General features: G+C 41.9%; 2 protein-coding genes and 1 long non-coding RNA gene across 4 annotated transcripts; 2 read left to right on the top strand and 1 right to left on the bottom strand.

The window, feature by feature from the left end:
- Window positions 1–2,844: 2,844 nt before the first annotated feature.
- LOC141754611 (uncharacterized) lies at window positions 2,845–14,267 on the bottom strand. The gene is made up of 4 exons (XR_012590684.1): window positions 14,120–14,267; window positions 8,226–8,321; window positions 7,019–7,148; window positions 2,845–2,983 (listed from the first exon to the last, which is right to left on the bottom strand). It is a non-coding gene; the product is annotated as an uncharacterized LOC141754611 (long non-coding RNA).
- On the top strand, window positions 2,888–11,331 carry dclk3 (doublecortin-like kinase 3). The gene is made up of 7 exons (XM_074613798.1): window positions 2,888–3,093; window positions 5,041–5,249; window positions 6,311–6,442; window positions 7,727–8,947; window positions 9,313–9,445; window positions 9,629–9,796; window positions 9,879–11,331. The coding sequence occupies exons 1-7, from the start codon at window positions 3,021–3,023 to the stop codon at window positions 10,661–10,663; spliced, it is 2,721 nt and encodes a 906-aa protein (XP_074469899.1). The 5' UTR covers window positions 2,888–3,020; the 3' UTR covers window positions 10,664–11,331.
- On the top strand, window positions 13,320–26,024 carry zftraf1 (zinc finger TRAF-type containing 1). 2 transcript variants are annotated; one of them, XM_074613802.1, is made up of 7 exons: window positions 13,320–14,500; window positions 16,889–17,019; window positions 18,303–18,446; window positions 20,773–20,984; window positions 21,201–21,379; window positions 23,130–23,351; window positions 23,415–26,024. In XM_074613802.1, exons 1-6 carry the CDS (start codon window positions 14,168–14,170, stop codon window positions 23,340–23,342), a joined length of 1,212 nt encoding a protein of 403 aa, XP_074469903.1. In that variant the 5' UTR covers window positions 13,320–14,167; the 3' UTR covers window positions 23,343–23,351; window positions 23,415–26,024. The 2 variants fall into 2 exon arrangements, with proteins under 2 accessions (XP_074469903.1, XP_074469904.1); XM_074613803.1 differs by having other exon boundaries at window positions 13,322–14,500; window positions 16,889–16,983.
- Window positions 26,025–26,904: the final 880 nt, after the last annotated feature.

Genomic DNA, 26,904 nt, shown 5'->3' on the forward strand with positions numbered 1-26,904 from the left:
AATCACATGCAGTTTGGGGCAAGTCATAGTAAAGTCAGAACACTGACACACTGACAGCTGTTGTTGCCTGTTGGGCTTCAGTTTGCCATGTTATGATTTGAGCATATTTCTTATGCTAAATGCAGTACCTGTGAGGGTTTCTGGACAATATTTGCCATTTTTTTGTGTTCTTAATTGATTTACAATAATAGATATAGACATACATTTGCATAAAGCAGCATATTTGCCCACTCCCATGTTGATAATTATTAAATACTTGGACATGGGAGAAGTTTGTCTTTCTGCCAGAAATCTCCTTAGGTTTAGGCAACAAACCTACTTGGTCTACTTAAAATAAGCCCTTTCTGGCAAACTCCTCCCAGGTGCTTTTTACACCACTACATTTATATGATAACGTTAGTTACTTAACTAAGTTACTGAACTATTTAGTTACAAAATATAAATCTAATCAATTATGATATATTATTATGGATTAAGCTACCTGGTAGTATGTAAAGTAGTTAAAATTAGTCCCACCTTTACCAGCTGTAACATTAAAGTGATGAACACATTAATGCATCACTAATTGGAATCCAGTGATATAATATATATCATCCTGAAATGGGCCATTCTGCATAATGAGTACCTTTACTTTGGTACATTGATGTTACCAACAAGGGGGATTTGTTTTACAACCTGGCAACCCTTATTAGAAAGTGGTACCATTTATTGTGTTAGCAGTTATTGGCACACACTGAACTACTGCAGAGTATGCGTGTGTGTTTTGTGTTACCTCTGCATATGGGCCTGAGACTGCATTCCTTGACTTGGTCCATAAATCCTCTGTGGAGCCAGCAGCAAGTTAAAAAAAGAAAAAAAACAGACGGTTATTCAAGGACACCACATTTAGTCAGTCAGCATTTAGTTAGTCAGATTTCCCTCCCTCTTCTTGGAAATTTCTATGGTGTAGTTGTCAGAATCAAACCTGTATCATACCACTGCATGCCACTAAGGAATTTTACGACTTAATCTCAAAATATAAACCTACTATGATTTAACTACAAGATAAATTGACTCATGTTTATCCAGCTGGGTAGTTCTTCCAGGGAACTACTTTACCATGCCTGCTCTCTGGCTGCTGGGAAACACAGTAGACACGCTGGCCTCCTCTGTTGGCCACACACTGGTAGTGCATCATTAGTATATTTGCAGCTCTGGGCGAGATACTGCAACATTAAAATTACCACCTCTCATAAAATTTGAAAATATTATTTAGCTAAGATTTCAACCCCAAAAAATTATCAGTGTTTTTATGACCATGTAATGAGAAATCTTAGTGCTGTAAAATTACAAAATGACCCGTAAACATCCCATAAAATAAAACAAATAATAATCAACATTATTCCACCCAGAGCCAAACTTGTTTTCACCACAATCTTAAAATGTTGAATAAATGTGTCTGGGGACTTTTGTTGCATCTCTCTCCCCTAGTTTCCTCTACTATCACTCTGTAATAAAGGTGTAGAAATACTCTAGAAAATACTTTAAAAACAGTAGAAATAACACCTTAAACTATGAGGGGAAAATAAATGAATGATTATGGATTAACGCTATTCAGCACTTTTGTTTTTGAGATACTTTGGAGACAGCAGACACACTGTTGGGTCTGAGTCCAGGATAAGAAGCCGGAATAGGAGTTAGTGTTCCCTGATCCAATATTAACAGTATCCTTGGAGATGGAGCCATGGGGGGGCAGCGTATTAAAAGATCAACCGGACACTGTGTGTGTGTGTGTGTGTGTGTGTGTGTGTGTGTAAGTGTGTGTGTGTGTGTGTGTGTGTGTGTGTGTGTGTGTGTGTGTGTGTGTGTGTGTGTGTGTAGTAGTAGAGTATTGGATTCCATCAGTGAAACTATGGTAACTAACCCTCAGACTGGCAGCTCCTCTCCCCCCTCTGTCAGTGTGATTTTACACCATAACTTTCTTCCAGTCATTGTGATACAAACGGTTTTGTGTGATAAGTGATGCATTTTTTTTAATCCTTCACTAACTCTCCAGTTGACACAGAGAATAGGGATGCACTTTTTCAGTCCCGATACCGATAGCGATACCTGGGCTTTGGGTATCGGGCGATACCGAGTACCGATCCGATACCAGTGTTTAATTAATAAGCTGTATGCCTCGCTGTGTGGAAGCGACTGGGATCATTCTTTTATGTGTAAGGCAACATTAGGCTTGCCTTAAACATTGCCTTCCTAACTTGGTAAAACAAAATGTGACCAATAAATACATTGATAAAAATAGATACTGAATTTTTATTTATTATTAAAATAATAAGTTGTACACCAGCAACTTGGTAGAAATTCTTCAAAATGAACAGAAATTCCAATTCAAGTGTAAACCTTTTTAATGCTGCAACAACTAAGTCAAAACTTAAATAGGAATTGAAATTACAGTATATACTGTACTGTATATAGTATATAAACTATAGAATTGAATTGAATAGATCGGCCCCATTGTTGCCGATATCCGATCCAGCTATTTGAGTCAGTATCGGCTCGATATTCGATCCGGTATCGGTATCGGTGCATCCCTAACAGAGACAGGGTTTTAAGGCCAGTAGCTACCATTGAGGACATAAAGTTGTGTCCTTGTTGTTTCTATGAATTTGGAGGTTTTAACAATCTGAGGAGGAGTTTACTTTCTACAAATACACACTAATAACAGGCTACATCGTGGGTTTGTTAGCTTTCAGTAATTTAGTTTAGTTTAATTTTCTTTTATTGTGACAGTAGTAAGCTGACAGGAAATCTAAGTTTCTCCAAAAAAAAAAAAGATTTTATTTTGAAGGCAAAATCGCTCCACTTCCGGTATTTCTCCGCCTCTTGACGTGTATCCATGGTAACCACTGTAGCTACACCAGCAGGTCCGGTCCTCTCAGAGCTGCATCCCGTTCATCCCGTTACCTTTACTGGAAGATAACAGCCGAGGAGATGACAGCAGCGACTTATGGAGGAATAAAAGCAATTTGTTTTTAGTTCATATGTTGTTTTGGAGAGTCATGACGCCCTCACAGAGAGCCCGGTATGGATGCAACACTAAATGGAGAACAACAGGTGAGTCGATGGATTGATTGAATGGATTTAGTTTACAGTTAAATTAATTAAAACAACTTTGAGTGTTACAGTCAAGCCTTACTTTAACACATAATCCTTAAACTGGAATGGCTACTATGCATTAACCAGACCACACTAACTCTTTTAAATATTTTGACCCCATCTGAGCTGAGAAAAACATTAAATATTATGATTTATGTGATGTTTTACTAAAGAAGCGTCCTGAAATTGTTAGGCTATTTATCCTCCACTACAAAAACACAAACACACACACACACACACAGTCAAAGGTCCTCTGAGGTCCCAGGACCCCCCAAGAAAAGGCTGATTCAGTCTTTCTTTTTTAAATTATTTTTATTACTACTACTATTATTATATTATACTTCTTTTTATTATAATTAATATGATGTTGGTTTTTATCATCCATCTCTGGCCATTTTATTCTGCTTTCTAAATTGTATTTTACCCCCAAATGTTTCTTGTTTTTATGATCCCTCTGTTGATTGTATTTTATTCTTTGCTGATTTTTTTCTTTTCTTGTTTTTTTCTGTAAAGCACTTTGTAACCTTGTTTAGAAAAGTGCTATATAAATAAAGTTTATTATTATTATATATATATATATATGTTATTTCTTGACTGGTCACAGCTGGCTCTTTATGAGATGTTTTTCCTGTGTCCACTGTGAAAAGCTTTTATTGTTAAGTGTGTGTGCTGTTTGCTCACTCTCAGGGGGCCCAGTGGTGTCGTGTTAAAAAGGAGGGCACTGGTCACGTTAGAGCAGCGGTTCTCAACCTTTTGTAACTTGAGGTCCACGCCTGATTGTTAAAATAATTCTGAGGACCACCTTCCCAAATAAATGACAAACTGTACTATAAATATGTGTTATGCCACTGTCAGGTGTAATAACCCACATAGATATTCAGCTTACCCTCACCCATCACTGCCTGCCATTATGAATCTAAACTTATTTAGGGTCATATTTCCTCACCACACGCGTTCAAGCTTTTACTGGTGCAGGGTTTTCTCCAACTCTCCACTTTCCGTTTAAAAAAATGCTCCATTTTGTGTCACTGCATCCGAGAAATATATGTCTGTAAAGGTGAGACTCGTGGGTACCCATAGAACCCATTTTCATTCACAGAGGTCAGAGGTCAAAGGACCCCTTTTGAAAATGGCTATGCCAGTTTTTCCTCGCCAAAATGTAGCGTATGTTTGGAGCGTTATTTAACTTCCTTCCTGAAAAGCTAGCATGGTATGGTTGGGACCAATGGATTTCTTAGGATGTTTAGTTTCATATCATTCCAGTATCCTTCCTCTAGCTTTAAAACCTGCCCGCTACAACCTCTGAAAAACAGAGCAGCGGCCGTTGGATTTTGAAGAGGTTAATCTAACCATTTGTTAGTACCTCCCAGTGGTTGAGAATAGCTCTGTTAGAGGTATAGGGGTCTTGTGTTTCTGTCTGTTGTTCTGCATCTGGAAACAAAACAACCTCCCACTGACTGGACGGATAGCATCTCTCTGTCTCCCTCAGTGCCAGAAAGTGAAACGTCAAAGATGCTGTGTGTGTCTCTAATGCTTCATTAATCATGCAGATTCAGCTGAGCCCTAACCAGGTCACACAAGCTTTTGTTAAGTTGTGTGTGTGTGGGTTTGCATGACTTAAGGAAGCCTAAATAATTCAGCCGCTGGAGCAAGGTGCTTGAAGAATCTCAAATGGCCTCTTGCACTCCATGTGATGGAAAACACTCAAATCTGATCAGCCGGATTTGTTTTCACACACACGCGCGCACACTAACACAGGATAAGGTGGAGCTGGTGTTGTGTTACTTATGAGTTTTCCTTTGTATACAAGCCTGTGATGACATCATTGTTATTAAGTCAATAATCCAACTCTCACTTTCTGTCTTTGTGCCTCCACCCCTGTCCTCCTTTTCTCCCTGCTTCAAGCTCCTCCAGTCCCCTTGTTGAAGCGTGCTGGTGGGGCACCCCAGCCATGGCCCATTCACCCCCATCCTACGGGACACGTCCACAGGTCCCACTTCCCTCCTCCTCCTCCTCACCTTCCTCTCTTCCACACCCGCCATGCAGAAGAGAGTGCAGAGAGGCCCCATCTGGTCACCATCATCCGCCCCTGTGGTCAAAGTACACTACGCAAGGTGAACTCAATATTTACCATTTACAGCAGCACTTTAAAATAAGGCGCAATTCTTTTAATAAATCTTTTACTAATATTTAATTATAAAACCAATGTGTGGGTTTAGAGGTTGTGGGTGTTATCAGGCCATTAAATAGGCATTATAAGTCGCTCTAAGCACCATAGATGTGGGTCATTAGGTGCCTACTACACCTCCTATGTTGTAAAACTGAAAGTGAAACTTAAAAGCAACACGTTCTAACATGTTGCAAAACTTAATGAAACGTTTTAGACACAAACAAAAAGGCTTCTTTAGGTTTAGGCAACAAAACTACAACTTCTTAAGATTTAGGCAAAAAAAACAGTTTGGTTTAGGCAAAAAAAACTACAACTTCTTTAGGTTTAGGCAACAAAAACTACAAACTTTTTTAGGTTTAGACAACAAAACCTACAAATTCTTTAGGCTTAGGCAAAAAACAGTTAGGTTTAGGCAATAAAAACTACAACTTCTTTAGGTTTAGACAACAAAACCTACAACTTCATTAGGTTTAAGCAACAAAAAGTACAACTTTTTTAGGTTAAGAAACAAACTACAACTTTTCTAGGTTAAGAAACAAACTACAACTTCTTTAGGCTTAGGCAAAAAAAACAGTTAGGTTTAGGCAATAAAACTACAACTTCTTTAGGTTTAGTCAAATAAAAAAGATTAGGGAAAAACATTGTGTTTTGGCTTAAAATAGTGGCTAGTAGGCTCCTGTTGACCAACATCTATGGGGCTTATAGCGACTGATAACGCCTATTTAATAGCCTGACAACAGTCTAATCAGCTGGTTTATCCTTTCTATCAGGTAATAATGTAGTCATAAATGTTTTTAACACACTGATAAGTCCTCATGGGTTTTTCACTTGCTAATAAGCCATCAGGCCTGCAGTTTTAAATGTTGATAAGCTGTTATTAAATGGATTTAGCTGGAAGTACTTTTCAGTTTGGCAGTCCATTAGAACCACAACCCATCTAGTGCGTAATTTACATGGGAAAGGATTACATAACTTAACTGTAATGTTTGTCTCTCTGTTTTCAAGGTAACAGTCCTGTTGAACCGTAGAGGCGTGGTGTCCTTCGAGCAACTGCTATTGGATATCTCTGAGGCGTTGGGGTTTCCTCGCTGGCACAGAGCCAGAGTCACACGCCTGTACACGACCCACGCACGGGAGGTGAGGCTCAACCACGGCCACATTAACCCCGAGGCAAAAACATACTGATGGGCCCCTATTTGAATTATTCACACATTCTTCCCACATCGTCTACAATGAGTACTTGGCTCCCAGGTTTGCTGCAAGGCACTGGGAATATGACGCATGTAAGCACAAAACCAAAATAATGAAGGTCTTGAAAGCAGATTTTGACACAGAGACTCTCTTCATAACAGGGCTTCAAGATTAGGTGATAAAGTGGCCCTCAGCATGTCAGGTGCTCCCATATTATGTTCAATTAAAGTAGCTCAAACAAGTTGACACGCTGTGGACCTGGAGCTTTTGAGGCTCCTGAAGTCATGGGGCCCCAGGCCTTTGTCCTGCTTTGAGCTTAACACACCTTCTGTAATGCACTGATCTTCAGGTGACACCCATATATTGAGCGGGGCAAATAAATAAATAAAAAGGGCACCACAGGAAGAGAAATAAATGTGGACACTATCACAATCCCAATGAGAATTTAGAAATGTCATGTTCACAACTTGCTTGCAGTTGTGCTACAAAGCTCTTAAATGACGGTTCTCAAAATCAAATTACCTGGTCGTTCTCTCCTGGGAGCGCCACTTCTTTCTGCTGTCATACTGCATGTTTAGAAGAAGAGTAATGTCTCCTGAGATTGTATTCCTGGAGAGCAGCCACTTTCTCCACCTCTCTGTCACATTAAACTCTAGCAAAAAACAATAAAAAAAAAAACATTTGACATGTCACAGCAGGAAAAGCACAGGTGTATTTAATACCATTAATGATGGCTGCATTTCACTTAGGGCAGGTCCTGGTGTTGTGGTTCACTGGGACACTTTATGGAACTGAGCCATCAACGTTAATGTCATTAGTTTCACCTGTGTTTTTCCTGCTGTGACAAGTCAATATGTCTGCTGTGAAAAAGGGTCTATTGTTGACCTTTCTTGAAACGCTGTGTGCTCTAGGTCAACTTTTCTTTTAGAATACATAGAAAAAGACATTTTGGAATTTCTACACTTTGCAGCATTGATTTAATTTATTTAATTAAATTAATTTATTATTATTAATTTATTGTATTTATTAAATTGATTTAAATAAAGGACAGAGGGTGTTGTATCCTGTACGGATTGTAAAGCCCACAGAGGCAAATTTGTGATATGTGATATTGGGCTATCCAAATAAAACTGACTTGACTTCTCAGGGGCCTTATGAAATTGTCTTGTGGTCCAGATCTGGTCCCTCTGCCTGTCTTTAATTGTCCCTTTTTCTCTATTTTTTTCATAGGTGAAAGGTGTATGTGATTTCTTCCGAGGAGAGGTGGCCTTCCTGGCGCTGGGAAAGTCTCGTCCAGAGCTGAGCGGTGTGCAGGAGGCTCTGGAGGAGCTGTTTCCAGAACATTCCCATTACCGGGCTGACGCACTACGGGCCTGGGAGAAGAGACTTCGCCCAGCGCCAGATAAAGCAGCTAAGGCTGACAGCGGATACAGTGAGGGGACGGACAGCAGCGAGACACGCACTAACCAAGAGACACAGCAGGACACAAATATCAAAAATCATACTAATACACACACAAGTACACAGCCGCCTCACCATATAGACACCCACCGGCCTGAAAATTACAACCCAGATGTTCAGAAGTGTCATAAAAAGAATTCATGCAGAAAACCGGCTAACCTGCCCAACCACCTGCAGAGACTGCGTGTGAGGGGCGGGGTCAGAGAGCGACAGCCTTCTGTCATTGGTCCATTTAAACATGAGGAAGTTCTTAGAGAAGCAGACATACCTTCTCCTACGCTGTGTGAAGACTGCTTGGCAAGGAGAGTTAAACATCAGGGTCCAGAACGGCTCAATGAGCTGTCAGGGAGGGTCCCACTTCCTCCTGTGTCGAGGAAGCAAAAAGGAAGTTCGTATATAGAACAGGAAGTGAGAAAGTTGTACATTCACATCAGCCCTCCACCTCAGCCAATCAGCAGAGATGAGGAGGAGAAGAGTGTTGCCCAGTTAGTTTCAAATCCACTTCCACATGTGGGTCAAGTACACAAGGACATACAGCAGAGGACGACCTTTGACCTCCCCTCAGGCGGCAGTGATGTCACCCTGGCAGATATTGAGCGTTGCTACGAATTTGGGCGCGTGGTTGGAGACGGCAACTTTGCAGTCGTGCGAGAGTGCCGCCGCCGCGACAACGGACAAACCGTCGCCGCGAAGATTGTCGAACGCTCCAAGCTGATTGGTCGAGAGCACATGATGCAGAACGAGCTGAGCCTTCTGGGTAGCCTCTGTCACCCTCGCATAGTGCGGCTGTTTAAGCACCACCACACACCCACTCACTCCTACCTGGTGATGGAGCTGGTGAGTGGGGGGGATCTGTTTGAGGCCATCAGTGAGAGGGGGAAGTTTCCAGAGGCGGAGGCAGGACTGATGGTGTCAGATGTGAGTGAAGCACTGAACTACATGCACTGCAAAAGTATCGTCCACCGAGACCTCAAACCAGAAAACCTACTGGTGAGTGTCACTGTGATTTAGAATTATATGTGAATTTGTATGTGATTGTTGCATCTTTAAAAATTATTCTGATGGCATACTTTTTGTTTGTAAAAAGTTTAGGCAACTCTTTATATTGCCACTAGGGAGTGCCAAAGATATAATTGTTTAAAATGAGTGTCTTTAATATTTAAAAAGCAAAATGATTCCTTACAAATCTATTTCTTTGTCTCATAACATCTTATATCCAAAATGGACATCAAAGATTATCCATATTGTTTTCTATCAGAACAGCAAATCTCAACTAAAACCCACAAGTTTTGAGTCTCGACTTCTCCGTTCCTGACTCTGTTTCTGTCTGTCTTGTTTTTCTTGTTCTGTCTCAGATAGAGCACGTGGATGCTGGCATCTGCAGGCTGAAGCTGGGAGACTTTGGTCTTGCCATGGTGGTGACTGAACCAGTCTTCACCATATGTGGCACACCCACGTATGTAGCTCCAGAGATCCTCTGTGAGACAGGTTAGTGCTGTTTGCTGCATAAATCACTGATTTACATTCCTTTTTTTACTTTTAAATCAGTATTTCATCACTAAATTTGTGTGTTTCTTAATTTGAAATTCTTCCAAACACTTCTTTTGATCAATTTCCAATCTGAATTTGAGTAATATTTTATTAAAACTGAACTGTGGTTTGACCCAACAGGTTATGGTGTTGCAGTGGATGTATGGGCTCTGGGTGTTATTCTCTATATCCTGCTGTGTGGATTTCCCCCATTTCGCAGTCGGGATCGAGACCAGGAAGAGCTGTTCGGTCTAATAAAACAGGGACAACTCCACTTCCTATCCCCCTACTGGGACACCATCTCAGAAGGTGAGAAGTACCACAAATGCCTATTCACACAAACACAAATAAGCAATCTGTTTCTTACTCATGTGTGTGTGTTTGTGTGCAGATGCCAGAGGCCTTGTCAGAGCTCTGCTTCAGCCAGATCCCACAGTGAGGCTGACAGCAGAGCAGACCTTGCTGCATCCCTGGGTGAAGGCGATGGCTTCAATCTGCAGGCAGAGGGCGCTCACAGACACAACTCAGAGGGACGCAGCAGATACTGGAGCAGAACCAGACAAGTCCAGACAAGTCCAGACATTAGCTCGGACCAATGCAGCAAAAACAATGACAGACAAAACACCAGGACACACCAGCAGTGAGGGAGAAGTCACACAAGATGAGGACAAACCACCACGGCCACAATCAAAAGAGACAAGTGCAGCTCACACCATATCTCCACAGACCCAAGTACACACACCTTCAGAGGCCACACCTGGTCAACAGAAACCAGTGTGCACCACTACAGACTTCGGGGAGCCCAGCAGGCCAGAAATACAGGATCCAGGTCCCCCAGACTGTGGCAGCCCAAGTGTTGAACTCAATCAAACCGAGTTTCCATCCCAGATTAAAACACAATCAAAACAAAACAGCCAACAGCAATCACCTCCATATTCACCACCTCCCACCAATACAGCGCAACGAACCACGGCGGGTCACTCAACGCAACACCACCCATCCTCCAAACCAGCAGTGGCTTCGACATCTCCCTCTTTCCATCATCAGCAGAACTTCACCTCTCCCCTGCACGACCCTGCCACCGCCACCGCTCTAAACCATGACGAGGCGAACGTTCACACCACCGCCACCCACCCACCCACGCAGTCTCAACCTCACTGTCAATCTCCTGTTTAACCGTGTGATTAGATCAGGGTCATCACTTTCATTGTTCCGGACAATACCGCTGATTTCCCGGCAGATGAATCCTTGAATGACCTGTAGATGATGTGATTTGTCTCTTGAGATTGAATAGGGTCTGATTGATGAGGCTAGATAAATCTCATAAATGTGCGTAATCCATGTATCCTGCAATCACAAATTAATGATGAGATGTTGTGTAATAATGACCAAGGTATGAGGATGGGAAGTAGTGAAGCACTGTGAGCACATAGAGTTGATCAAGTAGGACTCAATTTGGATTTAAACATATTGCTGTTTGTCATTGTTTCTAATGTTGTGGTGTATTCATTTAAATACTTTTTTTGTAGTACATTTCTGAAGTGTTTTTGTTTTGGTTGTTATATTTTTCTGCAAGCCATGTTTAACTTTGAGGATATGATATGTTATCGTGTCTGCCAAGTGGTAGCTATTTTTGACTTGCTTGTGTGACGACACTGACCCGTCCTCCTTTTTTATCGCCCTTCCCCTTTAAGTCAATTCCTAGAAGTCTGTGCTAGGATCGTCTTTCGAGCAACATTTGTTTACTATACCTTCATAAACTAAACGTCTGTATGTCTGTACCAAGAAGTTTTCGTTTTAGTCCTGGTAAAAGTTTGCCATATTTACTAAACTCTTGAATGCCATCTTTCTGACAATGTGTTTATTATACATATTTACATTAATAACCCTGTGATGATTAACAGCCAGTGGCAATCAGTGGCAATATTCGTGGACAAACTACTGTGTGGTAAGTTCCAGTGGACACTAATGGGAATTGCCCGGCATTCAGGACCACATACTGGCTAAACTGTGTGTGCATAGCTGAGGGTGGTATGGCTCCACTGCCATTCCACACAGCCCAAATAAGGCATATCTGTCCGTCCAATGGGAGTGGTTAGGCTTGCAGACAGCTGACACAAACATCCTGCCCCACCTAACCCAAAGGACACACACACAGCCCCCCATCGTGTACACTAATGCACCCCTCCGAGCCCTTGAGGCTGCTAAACCAAATATCTGGGTTACTGAAGAGATGAAAAAGCTTATAAATGCTTCTGACCTAGTATCAGTAACCAAGGTTTCTTCGATCACCCTGTTTTTCTGGCTGAATTATTTATGCATCCTTTAACACACAAACACAACCTCCTTACAACCAGTTGAACCACTGTCATAGATAGGGCCATAAACCTGTCAGCAGAAACAAGGTGTTTTTGTTATGAAGTTCCGTTAAAAGTAGGGGTGTAAGAAAATATCGATACACATGAGTATCATGATATTATGTTTTGCGAAACGCTGTATCGATTTTTAATTAACCTCTTAAAAATGTGTCTTTCGGAGGTTGTAGCAGGCTCAGTTTTAAAGCTAGAGTGAAAATACTGGCATCATATGAAACTAGAAAACCTAAGAAATCCATTGGTACAAACTATGTCATACATGCCTGTCGTCATGGAGGCAAAATAACGCAAGGCTACTCAAAATTTTGGCAAGGAAAAACTGGCATGGCCATTTTCAAAGAGGTCCCTTGACCTCTGATCTCAAGATATGTGAATGAAAATGGGTTCTATGGGTACCCACGAGTCTCCCCTTTACAGACATGCCCACTTTATGATAATCACATGAAGTTTTTTGCATGCAGTATAAATGTGTTATTTTCGCTAAACAGTCTTGGAATTGCATAAATTGGGTCCGGCTCCCTGTACATTATCCTTTACATATTGAATCGTTACCCCTGTATCATATCGTTATCGCCAGATACTTGCCTATACACAGCCCTATAGTGAAAAGTTGTTGATGTCACAGATTAGTGTAATTAAGGTATTATAATGTGTAGTGTAAGAGGCGGTATATTGTACAGCTAGTGGGTCATTGTTCTGAAATAAACCCCTTCAGGGCGATGCAAGACCTTGCCTATCAGGGGTTTATTTTACAATAATGACCGGCTCCCTGTACATTATCCTGTATCATATCGTTATCGCCAGATTCTTGCCAATATACACAGCCCTAAATTAAAAGTTGTTGATGTCACAGATTAGTGTAATTAAGGTGTTATAATGTCTAGTGTGAGAGGCAGTATAATCTACAGGGAGCCGGTCATTGTTGTGAAATAAACCCCTTGCCTGCCTGGGGTTTATTTTACAACAATGACCGGCTCCCTGTACATTATCCTGTATCATATCGTTATCGCCAGATTCTTGCCAATATACACAGCCCTAAATTAAAAGTTGTTGATGTCACAGATTAGTGTAATTAAGGTGTTATAATGTGTAGTGTGAGAGGCAGTATAATCTACAGCTAGTATGTCATTGTTGTGAAATAAACCCCCTGCCTGTCTGGGGTTTATTTTACAACAATGACTGGCTCCCTGTACATTATCCTGTATCATATCGTTATCGCCAGATTCTTGCCAATACAGTTAAAAGTTGTTGATGTCACAGATTAGTGTAATTAAGGTGTGGATGTGATTCATAAGCATTGCATAATGTATAAAGGATGTTGTCCTCTGTTGGATGTTTGGTAGTGGAACTAAATTTGTCGCATATCAGGTTTTGGTCACCTTTCCAAGTCGCCTGCCATATAATACTGACCCGCAGGTGCTCACTGCGCATGCGCTGTTAAAAACTCTTTAAATACCCCCCAAGTCATCTGCCACAATAAAACATTCCGCTGTCAGCCAACACACACGGCTGAGCTGAAGAAGAAGCACTCAAGAGGAGGCCACAATATTTACTTTTAAAGACGCTGCTTGTGTTATTAACCGGAGGAGAAGCTGCTGCCTGAGTAATAACAACAACGCGTTTGACCCGGAGTCGTTAAAGGGTGAAGTCTGGGGAGGACGGACAGGAGAAAAACAAAGATGGCTGTGTAGCCAGAGAGAGAGAGAGAGAGAGAGAGAGAGACGAGGAGAGGAGTCCCAGCACCAGCACCAGCACCAGCAGAACTGTGTGTCCTATAACCACCTCGGCTTTAATCACCAGGTCTCCGTGGACAGTCAGTCAGGCGGTTACCGGAGCAGGGGGACGTTTAGACGAGCACCCGAGCTGGGTTGTAACATCGTTGTAAATCTACTGTCATTGCGAGAATAACGGCGTCGCGAGAGAGAGAGAGAGAGAGAGAGAGAGAGCACAACAACAACAGCTGAGAGAGACGGTGGTTGTTTTTGTTCTGCTGAGCTAAAGAGAGAAGACTGCTGTGTTAGCTAACTGTAAGTCTACTAAACTAGTCAATTAAGTGGTAGTTACACTATTATATCGGCTTGTTAAATACAGAGTTAGTAAAGTGGAGTTAGGTGGTATTAATAATACTATTCTCTTGACAGTAGCTTAGCAACTGTTCAGTAGCTTAGCAACTGACAGTAGCCGTTAGCCTAACTGTCAGCTGACCGTTAGCTTGACAGTTAGCACCAACTGCTAGTATCTCAACGGTTTCTCGCACCTCCTGGTTTAGCAGCAGGTTCATCTCTTCATCTCCATCTCCATCGTCATGTCTGGGATGGAAGAGAGAGACGTTGTGGCTGCTCCTGGCTCCTCCTCGGGTGTCGGTGGTGTGGCAGCAGGAGCAGGAGGAGCAGCGGTGGAGTCTGTTGTCGGAGCCGGGGTCGCTGCAGCCATCATGCAGGAGGACGTCGGCATCGGGATCGGGATCGGGATGGGGATGATCCGGAGAGAAGGAGGGCCCGAGCCTGACCCAGACGAGCCGCCACCCAAGAAGAGGGTGAGGTTGCTCGAGGGAGAGTCAGGCAAGCTGGAGGAGAGACTGTACTCAGTGCTGTGCTGCACCGTGTGCCTAGACTTGCCCAAGGCGTCTGTATACCAGGTAAAAACGTTGGTGGCAATCACAAACCTTACCCCCCTTCATCATAATAACCCTACCGTCAAAACAACAGCAAACTCATACTAGAGAGGCTCCCTATGTGTCCCAACAGATCCCCAGAGAGTCAACCTGTTGAACATGTTGGCCAGCTTATTTTTAGTGATACTAGATATACAACACAAGGCCCCAAATGTCTAATGCTGCAAGCTGAGACGGAGACACACCCAGGCCGAGTAGCCTAGTGTGTTGGCCCAAGTTTATGACATTATACTGTGTGATACTAGATATACAACACAGGCCCCAAGTGTCTTATGCTGCAAGCTGAGATCAGACACACCCAGGCCGAGTAGCCTAGTGTGTTGGACCAAGTTTATAACATTATACTATGAATTATCCTCAAATATCCCTCAGCAAAAGCCACATCCAAGAACTCAACCAAAGCCACATCCAAAACCTAAATTTTAATTCTGCCCTTCCTTTCAACCCCACACCAACCTCCTTCTTAATGACCTCAAACTGCTCTCTTCAATGTCAACACATTTTCTAATTAATAATTGCTCAGTTAGTCTTAAACATTTACTGATCCCCCAGAGAGTCAACCTGTTGAACATGCTGGCTAGCTTATTTTTTAGTGACACTAGATATACAACATAAGGCCCCAAGTGTCTAATGCTGCAAGCTGAGACCGAGACACACCCAGGCCGAGTAGCCTAGTGTGTTGGACAAAGTTTATAACATTACACTATGAATTATCCTAAAAACAAAACTCAGCGAAAGCCACATCCCCAAAACTCCACATCCAATACCTACATTTTAATTCTGCCCTTCCTTTCAACATCACACCAACCTCCTCCTTAATGACCTCAAACGGCTCTCTTCAATGTCAAGTGGAACACATTTGTAATTAATAATTATTCAGTTAGTCTTAAACATTTACTGATCCCCAGAGTCAACCTGTTGAACATGTTGGCCAGCTCCATTTATTTTTAGCGATATTAGATATACAACACAGGCCCCAAGTGTCTAATGCTGCAAGCTGAGACTGAGACACACCCAGGCCGATTAGCCTAGTGTGTTGGACCAAGTTTATCAATTAAATTCATCTTTATTGACACACTCGAAGTCCATTAAAAAACATACAACACAAACAACAATACATACATTAAAATAGAAACTGCCACTTTTTTATAAAAGACAGTAGCATGATGATAGCGTTCTGAGAATCGTTTAGCCGACATATAAATTTATACATCAGGTTTCTCAACAGAGCCTGGAAAGTGTTGACACCTGCATTACAGAACAGCTCGCTTGCACTACACCACCTGGGTTTCTTAAGTAATATCCGCATGCAGTCATTGTAGGCAACCTGAAGCTTATGCATGCTCGCCTTTTTAAACTTGACCCACATTATAACATTATACTATGAATTATCCTCAAATAACCCTCAGCGAAAAGCCACACCCCCAAACCTCCACAGCCAAGAACTCAACCAAAGCCTAAATTTTAATTCTGCCCTTCCTTTCAATCTCACACCAACCTCCTCTTTAATGACCTCAAACTGCTCTCCAATGTCAAGTGGAACACATTTGTAATTAATAATTGTTCAGTTAATCTTAAAACATGTATATGCCCTCCTGCACCATGCAGCACACATGTTTTAATATATTTTCAACAATACTGTGTAAAACACAAGTTGACATTCTTTCCATTCACAATATTCTGCCCTTAACATAGATACAGTACATATCTTAAAAACGTACTGATTAAGAGAAGCATAACAACTAAATAACATTGTGCCAGTTAATCCATATATATCCCACTGAACTTTGTCACATAGAACAATATACAACTCCAGATCTCTCTCCTCTATAAAAATACATCATACATTGTAATCTTGCTGGTATATTTCCAATGGCGCAGCCAGTCTTTTTGCTGGTAACTATTATTGTTGGGTGGCTTTAGCCAAGCCATTATTATAACTTAACTTAAATAACTTAAAACAGACTGAAATACGCCTAATCTTAGCTAAACATGTGTAATGACATTTCCCCCAAATTATGTTTTGATTTGAATATACAATCCTAAAATAGTCCGTTTCTTCTGAAGTATTTTCCGAAAAATTGAATTTTTTTAAAGCAATCCCAATTATAAGTCTTTAAATACGCCACAACTGTAACAAATGATGTCCACATTTTTGTCATAACATTCAACAAGAGAAAGTTTAATTCCAATTTTCCAACTTAGTCCTTTCCAGTTTGCACTAACTCAAATATATTTGCCATTTTCCCTCTGCCTCTTCCCACTTAGGATCCACAGTAATGATTTTTTTTCCCCACTTTCCTCGTACACTTTGTTTGACTGTCGCCTCAACTATTTTTTTTCCCACCACAGTGTACCAACGGACATCTGATGTGTACGGGCTGTTTTATCCACCTCCTGGCTGATTCTCGTCTGAAGGAGGAACAGGCCACGTGTCCCAACTGCAGGTACACCAAGTTCCCTGCAGACACGAGCACTTCCTGGTTAGTGCACATAGAAATACCAGCTAGCTATTCAGTCCAAGAAGCAAAAGCTAGTTACCTTAGTTAATGGCTGTATATCTGAACAGCATTGTGTACGGATATTGATACATCTAAATATGATATTTTGGTTATATGCACCTTTCTGAGTGTTCCCACACTGGTGTGTCAAAACAGTTATACTGTCCACAGACACTTAGCTACAAATACTTACTTCTGCAGCCAAATAATGTAGATGTTATTGTATATTTTGTCCAATTAAATAACTGATCCAAACAATTCTGATTTGTCTTTCTGCAAGTTCTGAGTCACTGAGTATGTGATGCTATCTAAAAGCAATTAGAGCATAAAAAAAATCACAAATCCAATAGAGCCAAGGCAAGATGAGAATAATATCAAACAGCAGGAAAAACATGAATGCATTGATAAGTGTGAGATGCCCCCAAAAGCCACTCTGGACTGTTAACTTAATAAAGTTCTCAGAAGGTTAAATAACGCTCCAAACTTGTGCTAAATTTTGGTGAAGAAAAACTGTCATGGCCATTTTCAAAGGGGTCCCTTGACCTCCGACCTCAAGATATGTGAATGAAAATGGGTTTTATGGGTACCCATGAGTCTCCCCTTTACAGACATGCCCACTTTATGATGATCACATGCAGTTTTGGGCAAGTCATAGTCAAGTCAGCACACTGACACACTGACAGCTGTTGTTACCTGTTGGGCTGCAGTTTGCCATGTTCTGATTTGAGCATATTTCTTATGCTAAATGCAGTACCTGTGAGGGTTTCTGGATAATATTTGTCATTGTTTTGTGTTTGTGTTTGTTTTGATTTCCAATAATAAATACATACATATATTTGCATAACGCAGCATATTTGTCCACTCCCATGTTAATAAGAGTATTAAATACTCAACAAATCTCCCTTTTAAGGTACATTTTGAACAGAAAAAAATTTGCGATTAACTTGCAATTAATCATGGTTAACTATCGACAATCATACGATTAATCTGGATTCAATATTTTATTTGACAAAACTAAATTTTACCAAATTACTTTTGCATTCATTACTGATGCATGGGCACAGGGAAAAATAACTTGATTGATTTGTTTTTGCATTTCGACAGTAATTTCACCACCAAGAATTGAGAAAAGCATTACGTAAACGCATAACTAGTTATTCATGGTTGCGCATTGTTCAAGAACTTGTATGAACATTCTTTACATACCACAAATGTCATCACTGCATTGAGTTATGATATGTGGTTTCCTGTGTGTGCGTGTGTAGGTGTGAGATCAGCAAGAACCTGTGCTGCAGGAACCTCGCCGTGGAGAAGGCTGTCAGTGAGCTGCCGACAGAATGTACCTTCTGCCTAAAACAGTTCCCCCGCTCCAGTTTAGAGAGACACCAGAAAGAGGAGTGCCAAGACAGGTATACACCACACACACACACATACACAAAACACCTTTTTTCCTAGAAGAAATCTACCAAACTTGTAATCAACGTTCGTGTGAGAAGCAGCTCAAAATGAGTTTCAATCAGTTTTCTCACAAATCAAACAGCGACAAACGCTTTCAGTAAGCGAGTTCAGGGCAGACTCTTCAGATTACAAAGGAGTGAAACAGAAACATGAAAATGGAAGCTGTGCGCTTACCTAACACACACACATAATGATGCATAGGTGTGTGGTAACAGAATCTCACGGGGTTAATTTGGGGGAAGATGGGGGAACATGTGACCTGCTTCTGCTGAGGAGAAAACCAGCTGATGTGATTATTGTGTGCTCGTTGCGTGTGACGCTCAGACTCAGTTGAATTTGCATGCATGAAATCTTATGGGGTTGTTGCTATAGCAACAGGTGACCCTGCTTAGGACAGCTGTGCCTGTGCTGATGTTACCATGACAACGGCCAAGGCAGTCACCAGGCTTCTGGTCAGGTCAGACAGAAAAATGTGCTGGTCTCCTCTGAGGATGTGACTGCTTCTTACATAAAGATGATGTTGTTCTTCTCAGGAATGCCACCATTTTTATATATATATATATATATATATATAACGTTACAAGTGCTGTGCCCGTTGAAAACATGCCTGTTCAGAACAGACCGAATGTTCGCAGTTTTCTCAAGGACCGCTCATAGAACTTCACACTCGACACTGCACTTCCTTAGGTCCTCAGCATAAACTGAATTACGGTCCCGTTCTATTTAGTGTCACAGCCACTCCAGTGAGCCAGCATGCACGATACCGGTGTTGTGTCGAGTACTGCTTCTCGTCGATATGTGTTCCCCCCTACCTAAACCTGAACCAACCCTGGTGCCTTCAAAAGAAACTCGTGAGCTCGTGTTTACAACATGGGAAGTCGTGTACACAATATGCCTGACGTTCAAGTGGTTAAGCCGTGAGAACACGTTGCTAAGCTACGGCAATATTAACGTTACTGTCGGCGTCTAGAAGCTACAGAGCCTAACAATTTAGCAAGCTAACAAGCAGGTAACACAATGCAGTAAATGCAAAGGCGTAACGACAGAGGAAAAGGATGAGGCCGTTGGGAATATCAACATTTTCCTCAAACCTATTATAAAATTACGAAGAAAAACAATATATGACTAAAATTACAATATATTCAATCTCTACTATTTCTGACAACATCAACAAACATGTCGCAACTCGTGAACTCGTAGCTGTCAGAAACGTTCCACTTGCGGGGTCGTGAATACCGCAAGAGGGGGGGCGTTCATATGGACTCTTCTCGTGAACACGGTAAACACGACCCCATTTGAAGGCACCATTCTCCCCAACCCTAACTACCGGGGGCGCTATCATTTTAACAGGAGGGAGACACTGTTCGACGAGGGAACAGACTTCAAAATAAGACCTTTGCCCTGGAACAGGTGAAAAGGACTGTGGTTCACAGGAAAAAACACACACATTCACGGCTACTCAGAAACACAGGTGAAATACACTGTGGTTCACGGGAAAAAACACACTCAAGTGTGGCTACTCACGGTCAGAAACACCGGTGAAATAGGGCGTACAGTTAGCGGATGTATTCATTCCCAAATAGGCGTATTAGTCGCTTTCTTTTGTCATAACCTGTGCTGCGTGATAGGCATGACGCGCACGTGACATTGAGCTGGTCTGAACTTTTTAGGGCGCTCCAATGATGCAGTGAAGCGTCAACCAATCATATGTTTTTGTCTGCGCAGAGCCCTGAAGCCGCGCCCCTCTGCTGCTTAACAGAGAGAGCGCCGTTTGCTTGTTTATTCAAAGTTTATTAAAATGAAATGTGTTTGTGAAGGACATACCCACAGACAGACTACTGAACCTTTCCAGCTACTTGGTTATATGTATAAGACAAAACTTTGCAGTGAACATAAAGTGAATTACGTCAGTGTGGTTTGAATTATCCTTGGTTCACTACAGAGGCTAACTAGTACCTTTCACTTTATTAATGCCTCACTTTTACTGTTGAGAAAGTAACAGGTATTCAATGAAAAGCACCTGATGTAATTGATATAAATCCAAGTCTTTCTTTCCTTGAGGTTGGCTCTCAGCACAAACGTATCATTAGTACAGTATTAATTAGCCTTGGTTCACAACCTAGGTTAATAAGCAGCTTTTGATATTATTAGTACCCTCCACTCACTGCAGGAAAGTACATGTATTCGTCACAAAGCACCTCTGTAAAGGATCTAATTTATAGAAAGCCACGTCTTTCTTTCCTCCAGTTTGTCTGTTAACTCACCTCATGTTGCCAGGGTGACGCAGTGTAAGTACAAGAGGATTGGCTGCCCTTGGCAAGGTCCGTTCCACGAGCTGCCAGCACACGAGAGCGAGTGCTCCCATCCCACTAAGACTGGTACAGAGCTGATGGGAATACTGGGAGAGATGGACCAGAGCCACCGCAGAGACATGCAGCTCTATAACACCATCTTCAGCCTGCTCTGCTACGAAAAGATCGGGTTTACAGGTACATGCAAAAAATATATGAAAACAAAGACAAATAGAGTGAGGTGATACGTCTGTGGAGTGTGAGAAATTATCTTAATGTAGCACATCCCCTCCTTATACTAGACAAACTCTATCTTCAGATGTTATATCCCTTTGCTTCTTTATACTCTTTCCCTCCCACTTGTGTCCTTTCTCCCTGTTTCTAATGTTGTCCTCCACTTATTCGTCCATCCAGAGGTGCAGTTCAGGCCGTACCGCACCGATGACTTCATCACTCGCCTGTACTATGAAACACCGCGCTTCACTGTTCTCAACCAGACTTGGGTGCTGAAGGCCCGCGTTAACGACTCGGAGCGCAACCCCAACCTGTCCTGCAAGCGCACCCTCTCCTTCCAGCTCATCCTCAAAAGCAAGGTACACACTCTGCTCCGTCTGTCCGTGTTTATTTCTGGTGGGTGCTTGTTCGGCCTGATAGTTACAGAGTGATCACTACAGCTAGCAGAATTGAGGAGCTATTTTTTTTGCTGCCATCCAAGTTGGTTATTTCTCAATAAGAATTGCGTCAAAGCAATAAGCCCGTAACTTTAACACATCCGCTTTGGTGAAGTTGAGTAAACACTGACGGTAGCGCTTCCTGCTCTAATGTTCGTGTGTGAGCTCTACCATTCTCTCATTCATGTCAAAATCACAAATTTGCCTCAGACGGATTTACAAATCTGTACATGTTACGACACCCTTATGGTACATGTCCACAAGGGCGTTTTTTATTGCGAGGGATCCCCTCGCTTCCCGGCATCGGACGCTTGATGGGCTGCCACCAGACACTTGCTACTCGGCACCTGATTGGACGAATGCTTTCCCTCGTGGGCTGCTGCTCCCAGCTTTCAAACTGGAACCAACATGGCGGCTCGTTTGGAAACTTTCTTCACTTATATTATGAAAAAAGTTCACAAAATGGGTTTCTGAAAATATTTCATGCGAGAAATAAGCCATGCAGTTGCTGAATCTGTCTTTATTTTGGATCAACAACGCTTAGTTTAAAAGTTTCTAGGGAGTTTCCAGAGGTGGCGAGTCGCATCGGACGCCCGTGATTTGCATAAAGTAGCCTAGACCTCAACTTTCAGTCAACGTGACACCCCGTCTCTCGAATCGCGCTGCCACGCTACTAGAATGCATTGCACGGCTGCTTACATAGACAACGAATGGGAAGTGTGGACACGTACCATAAGTGAAATTAGTCTGTGGGACAGATGGTAAAGCTCCGGGTAGCCCTGCACTAAAATGCTAAACTTATCCTCTATATATTTACCGTAGACTGATAGTTACGGAAGAAAGAAAAGATATCTGCCGGCTGTGATTGGTTGTTTCTCGTCTCATGACATGCGGTGCGTGCTGCAGCGTTCCAAAAGTTGGAACTGTTTTTATCTCGGTGCGCACCCGTCGCGCCCTGAGAAATAGTCACTTGGGAACGCTTGTGCGTCGCGACATCGTCGCTTCTGCTTTTGAGCACGCCTGCTGCGCGTTTACATTGACAACAATGGATTTGAGGGCGCAAAAACCACGGCATGTGAACGGCACCTTAATGTTTCACCCCTAAATTGAGATAAGGAATAATGACAAAAAAGGAGAGGAGGAGGAATCTGTCCTCCAGAATGGACAGACATGCAATAGATGTTGTATATTCAGAGTAGACTGATACGATAATAGTAAAATGAATTGCTATGTGATATATGCTTTGAATAACAAACCGTTGGTACTGTATGGACGCAGTTCTGATCTCGGGTTCTGGAGGACCATTTTTGTGTTTATTTCACAACAATGACCGATTCGCTGTACATTATCCTTTACTTACAAACCCCCCCAAAAATAGAGTCTTCTGAGATCAGTTATTACATTAGCAGTGCACTGTGACAAATACATCACAGATATCGATCTATATCGACCTATAAGTAGCAAGAAATGTCAGTACAGAAATAGCAAACATACTGTATGATGGAGGTCATTTAGAAGTTTGTCCACCAGAGAGCACCGACAAGTTATTTTTTAGCCAAATTGCCAGGATTCTTATCAAAAGAAAAAAAAGATAATTATCATACTTGGTGCATCCCTAGTCAGCAGATGTTGTGGCTAATACAGCAACACGTGGATGTGTGTGTGAGTGCAGGTGAACTCGGCCCTGGAGTGCTCCTTCCTGCTGCTGAAGGGGCCGTACGACGACGTGCGGATCAAACCCGTCATCCACCACCACTCCTTCTGCAACGACGCCAACGAGACCGAATACGTCCCTCTGCCCATCTCCGACTCGGTGGAGTGCAACAAACTGCTGGCCGCCAAAAACATCAACCTGCGCCTGTTCATCTTCCAAGTCCAAAAATAAAGAGCAAGTGTAGAGGAGGAGGAGGAGGAGGAGGAGGAGGAGGAGGAGGAGGAGGAGGAGGAGGAGGAGGAGGAGGAGGAGGAGGAGGAGGAGGAGGAGGAGGGATGGAAAGGACGAGGAGAAGATGAACGGTGACGGAGGGCGAGGGGCTGAGAGAGATGAAGAATGAAGAGAGACACCACTGAACCACTGATACCTCTTAACACCTACACACACAAATATACTCACACACACACACACACATTCACGCAGGGTACACACGCCTCCACACACACACATACACACACACACACACACACACACACACACACATCACTAATTACACTTACCTCCTTTTACAAGATAGTGAGACCCCTTGCTCGGGGAGCTGTGAGTTGCTATGGAGATGGGTGGGCATTGTTATGGGATGGGGGTGAAACCTGCGAAGGCACAGGCGGGGGTGTTGGGGTGAGGGAGGTGGTTCTGGGATGGTCGGGTGTGTACCTGTGGAGGCTCTCTGAGGTCAGGTCGTCTCTGACCTTTCATCCCTGACACCCCGCAGCCAAAGGTAGCACACACACCAAACATAGCAGGATTTGCTGGGTGCATTAGTTGCGTGCGTGTGTGTGTGTGTGTGTGTGAGAGAGAAAGAGAGTTAAGTGACGGACCTTGTGGTGTGGCCCAAACTCTGCTTTTATGTTGAAATGTCCCAAAGACATGATAATGTGAAAATGGAGCGATCGACTCTACTGAGCTGTTCTTTGGACACGTGAATGGATGTGGACGGCGTGTGTGCCTGTGTGCCTGTGTGCCTGTGTGTGTGTGTGTGTGTGTGTGTGTGTGTGTTTGTCCCTTCCCTCTGCACACTTTATGCCTGATTCTAGTCAACGATTTCTTTCTGTTTTGGTAAAAGCGTCCATTTGGTGTCTCAAGCTTTGCCAGAACAGACGAAAAGACGGCGTCCATCCCCCCCGATGACCCCCTTTTATCTTTCAACACGAGGAGAGACGGCCTGGCTGCATGCATATTTTAATTCTTCTTCCTCCAGCTGTGGTTATATTTAACCTTCAACACTAATACCATTTTTATTTCTCTTAACCCTAAATATTTAAATACCTGTGAACTCTTTTCTTTTTCTTTTGGGTTTTAGCGTGTGATTGCCTGCGTGAGTGTAAACAGATCATAACTGAGAGGTTCTTGTGAACATGTCCCTATACGAAAAACAAGTACAATTCTTGAGGACCTTCAGGGGCCCCAAAAAGCCCAGATTCACTGTGTGTCGCCTGCTTTTTGGTAATTTGATTATTTGCAAATTGATCAACTGATCCGATACCAGTGTTTAATTAATAAGCTGTATGCCTCATCATTCTTTTACGTGTAATCAGGCTTGACTTAAACATTGCTTTACTAACTTTGTAAAATAAAATGTAACAAATAAATACACAGATATAAATTTAGTGATTGTTATTTATATTAAAATAATAAATCGTACACCAGCAACTTGGTAGAAAATCTTCAAAATTAACAGGAATTACAATTCAGGAGGTAAACCTTTTTAATGCAGCAACAAATTCGTCAAAACCTAAACAGGAATTAAAATTCCAGTATGTAATGTATATAGTATATAATCATAGAATTGAATTTAATAGATCGGCCCCATTGTCACCGATACCTGATCCAGCTATTTGAGTCAGTATCGGCCCGATATCGGTGCATCCCTAGTTATATCATGCTCTTATTTAACAAGTAATTAGCTAGATTTATAAATCAGCCCGGGCAATATATTAGCAGATGTTAACTTATTGCAGCTATATCAGTATCAGTGTATGTTGGCTGATAATTAACAAGAAATTGCAGTACAGAAATGCAAAACTAGTAGTTTTGTCCACCAGAGAGCACTGACATGTTTATTTTTTAACTGTAAAACATCCCTCTCAGTGTGTATCTCGGTCACAAAAAAATAATCTTAAGGGATCTGTAACAAGACTGTTTGATTATGTTATTGGTTTGTTAAAATAAATAATCATATTTTTAAAGATCCCGTGTCAGTCGGACTATATTAGTATTATATTTTCCCCAATCACTTGATATGTTATTTCCTGTCATCATGGGAGAAAGATTATTTTTTAGTTATACATGAATTTGATTGAAATGCTCCTCAAAATATTACTAAAAACTCCAGCTTTTCTAATCCAGTGTTATTAATGAGGTTTTCTTTCAAATTACCGCAAACTATTTGACATACAGAAACACTGGGCCATGTTTTATTCCAGAGTATAAATTGGATTTTGGGTCCCTGTGCAAAATATAATGAAGACACCATCAATAGTGTGACTGAACTTGGAGGAAACGGGGGCCCATGAGGACGAGTCAACACCGATCTGGACGAAGAAGACTCCTCTGGAAGATCAGACTGTGGGTGGTGATGGTTGGATGGTGTGTGTGTGAGAGTGTGTGTGGCATGGGTGGGGACGGGTGGGGGGGTTTTAACCTTACCACGGTGACATATTAGTGTTAGACTTACTTGAACGAGAACGAGAAGATGTTACTTAAGTAGACTCTACTGTAAAGCAGATAGATCTCTCTCCTCCTGACCTCTACTTCCTGTATTTCTGTGTTTTAATGCTTCGTCTCTATGCCAGTGGACTCACTCATCTCACTATGGCTGTACATGTGCCTTTTATTAAAGATCATGAACCTGCACGGCTCGGCTGCTCTTTTTCTGTGCGTCTGAATGTAGAAAGGACAAAAATAGAGCCGGCTTTCTTCGTATAAATATTGCATACGACGCCGCAGTTATGAAATCCGAATTTAATTTAAAGCCTCGTGCCGGATGATGGATATGTTTCATTGAATTTGTTGGAGGGAATATGAATCACTTTCAGTACAAAATGAATTACACGGCATCTGAAAAATAACCCATTGGCTTATCAGTTGTTGCTTGCGTGAAAGAGAAGAGTAGTGTAAAATCTTGAAGACTTAAAAGAGAGCATTGTATAGAATGTAATGGTTCTGTAAAGACTAATTTAATTTGATATTGATCTGTATATTTGAGTAGACCATTTTCACATATCATTGTAGGAAAAGCACTTTAACATGTAGCTGCTTCAGTTTCAGGCTCCTCAGGCTGGTGTTGTGCATGTTTGTCTCACATTGTCATGACTAACTGGAGCCATCGTTAGTGTTCATCAGTTAGACCTGTGCTTTTCCTGCTATGACAAGTTAAAATGTCTGCTGTGAAAAAGGCCGATTGAATGTACGTTATTTCTCCATATATAGAAATAAGAGTTTAAATGATTATCAGTCAATCGACATGAAATTAATTGGCACAAATTTGGATAATTAGGTGATTGTTTAGGCAACTTTTAATGCAAAAAAATACCCAAATTTGACTAATTCTAGCTTCTCAAATGTGAAAATTTGCAGAAGATTAATCAGTTAATTGTGAAATATTTTAATCAGGAGTGTAACCAATTGTTAGTTGCAGCCCGAGAGCCGGTGTTACACTGAAATCTGTGACTGCAGAGAGCCAGGAACACATAAGGTTTCAGAAAATGTGACCCCCACTGAACCTATCTTTTGC

Source organism: Sebastes fasciatus, chromosome 17, assembly GCF_043250625.1.
Source record: "Sebastes fasciatus isolate fSebFas1 chromosome 17, fSebFas1.pri, whole genome shotgun sequence".
Lineage (NCBI taxonomy): Eukaryota > Metazoa > Chordata > Actinopteri > Perciformes > Sebastidae > Sebastes > Sebastes fasciatus.

Bases quoted from the DNA above. Each gene is read 5' to 3' on its own strand.
- dclk3 (XM_074613798.1), top strand. From the start codon at position 3,021: ATGTTGTTTTGGAGAGTCATGACGCCCTCACAGAGAGCCCGGTATGGA. The intron at 3,094-5,040 runs GTGAGTCGATGG...CCCTGCTTCAAG, and splicing joins CACTAAATGGAGAACAACAG to CTCCTCCAGTCCCCTTGTTG. The intron at 5,250-6,310 runs GTGAACTCAATA...TCTGTTTTCAAG, and splicing joins GTCAAAGTACACTACGCAAG to GTAACAGTCCTGTTGAACCG.
- zftraf1 (XM_074613802.1), top strand. From the start codon at position 14,168: ATGTCTGGGATGGAAGAGAGAGACGTTGTGGCTGCTCCTGGCTCCTCC. The intron at 17,020-18,302 runs GTTAGTGCACAT...GTGCGTGTGTAG, and splicing joins GCAGACACGAGCACTTCCTG to GTGTGAGATCAGCAAGAACC. The intron at 20,985-21,200 runs GTACATGCAAAA...TCGTCCATCCAG, and splicing joins CGAAAAGATCGGGTTTACAG to AGGTGCAGTTCAGGCCGTAC.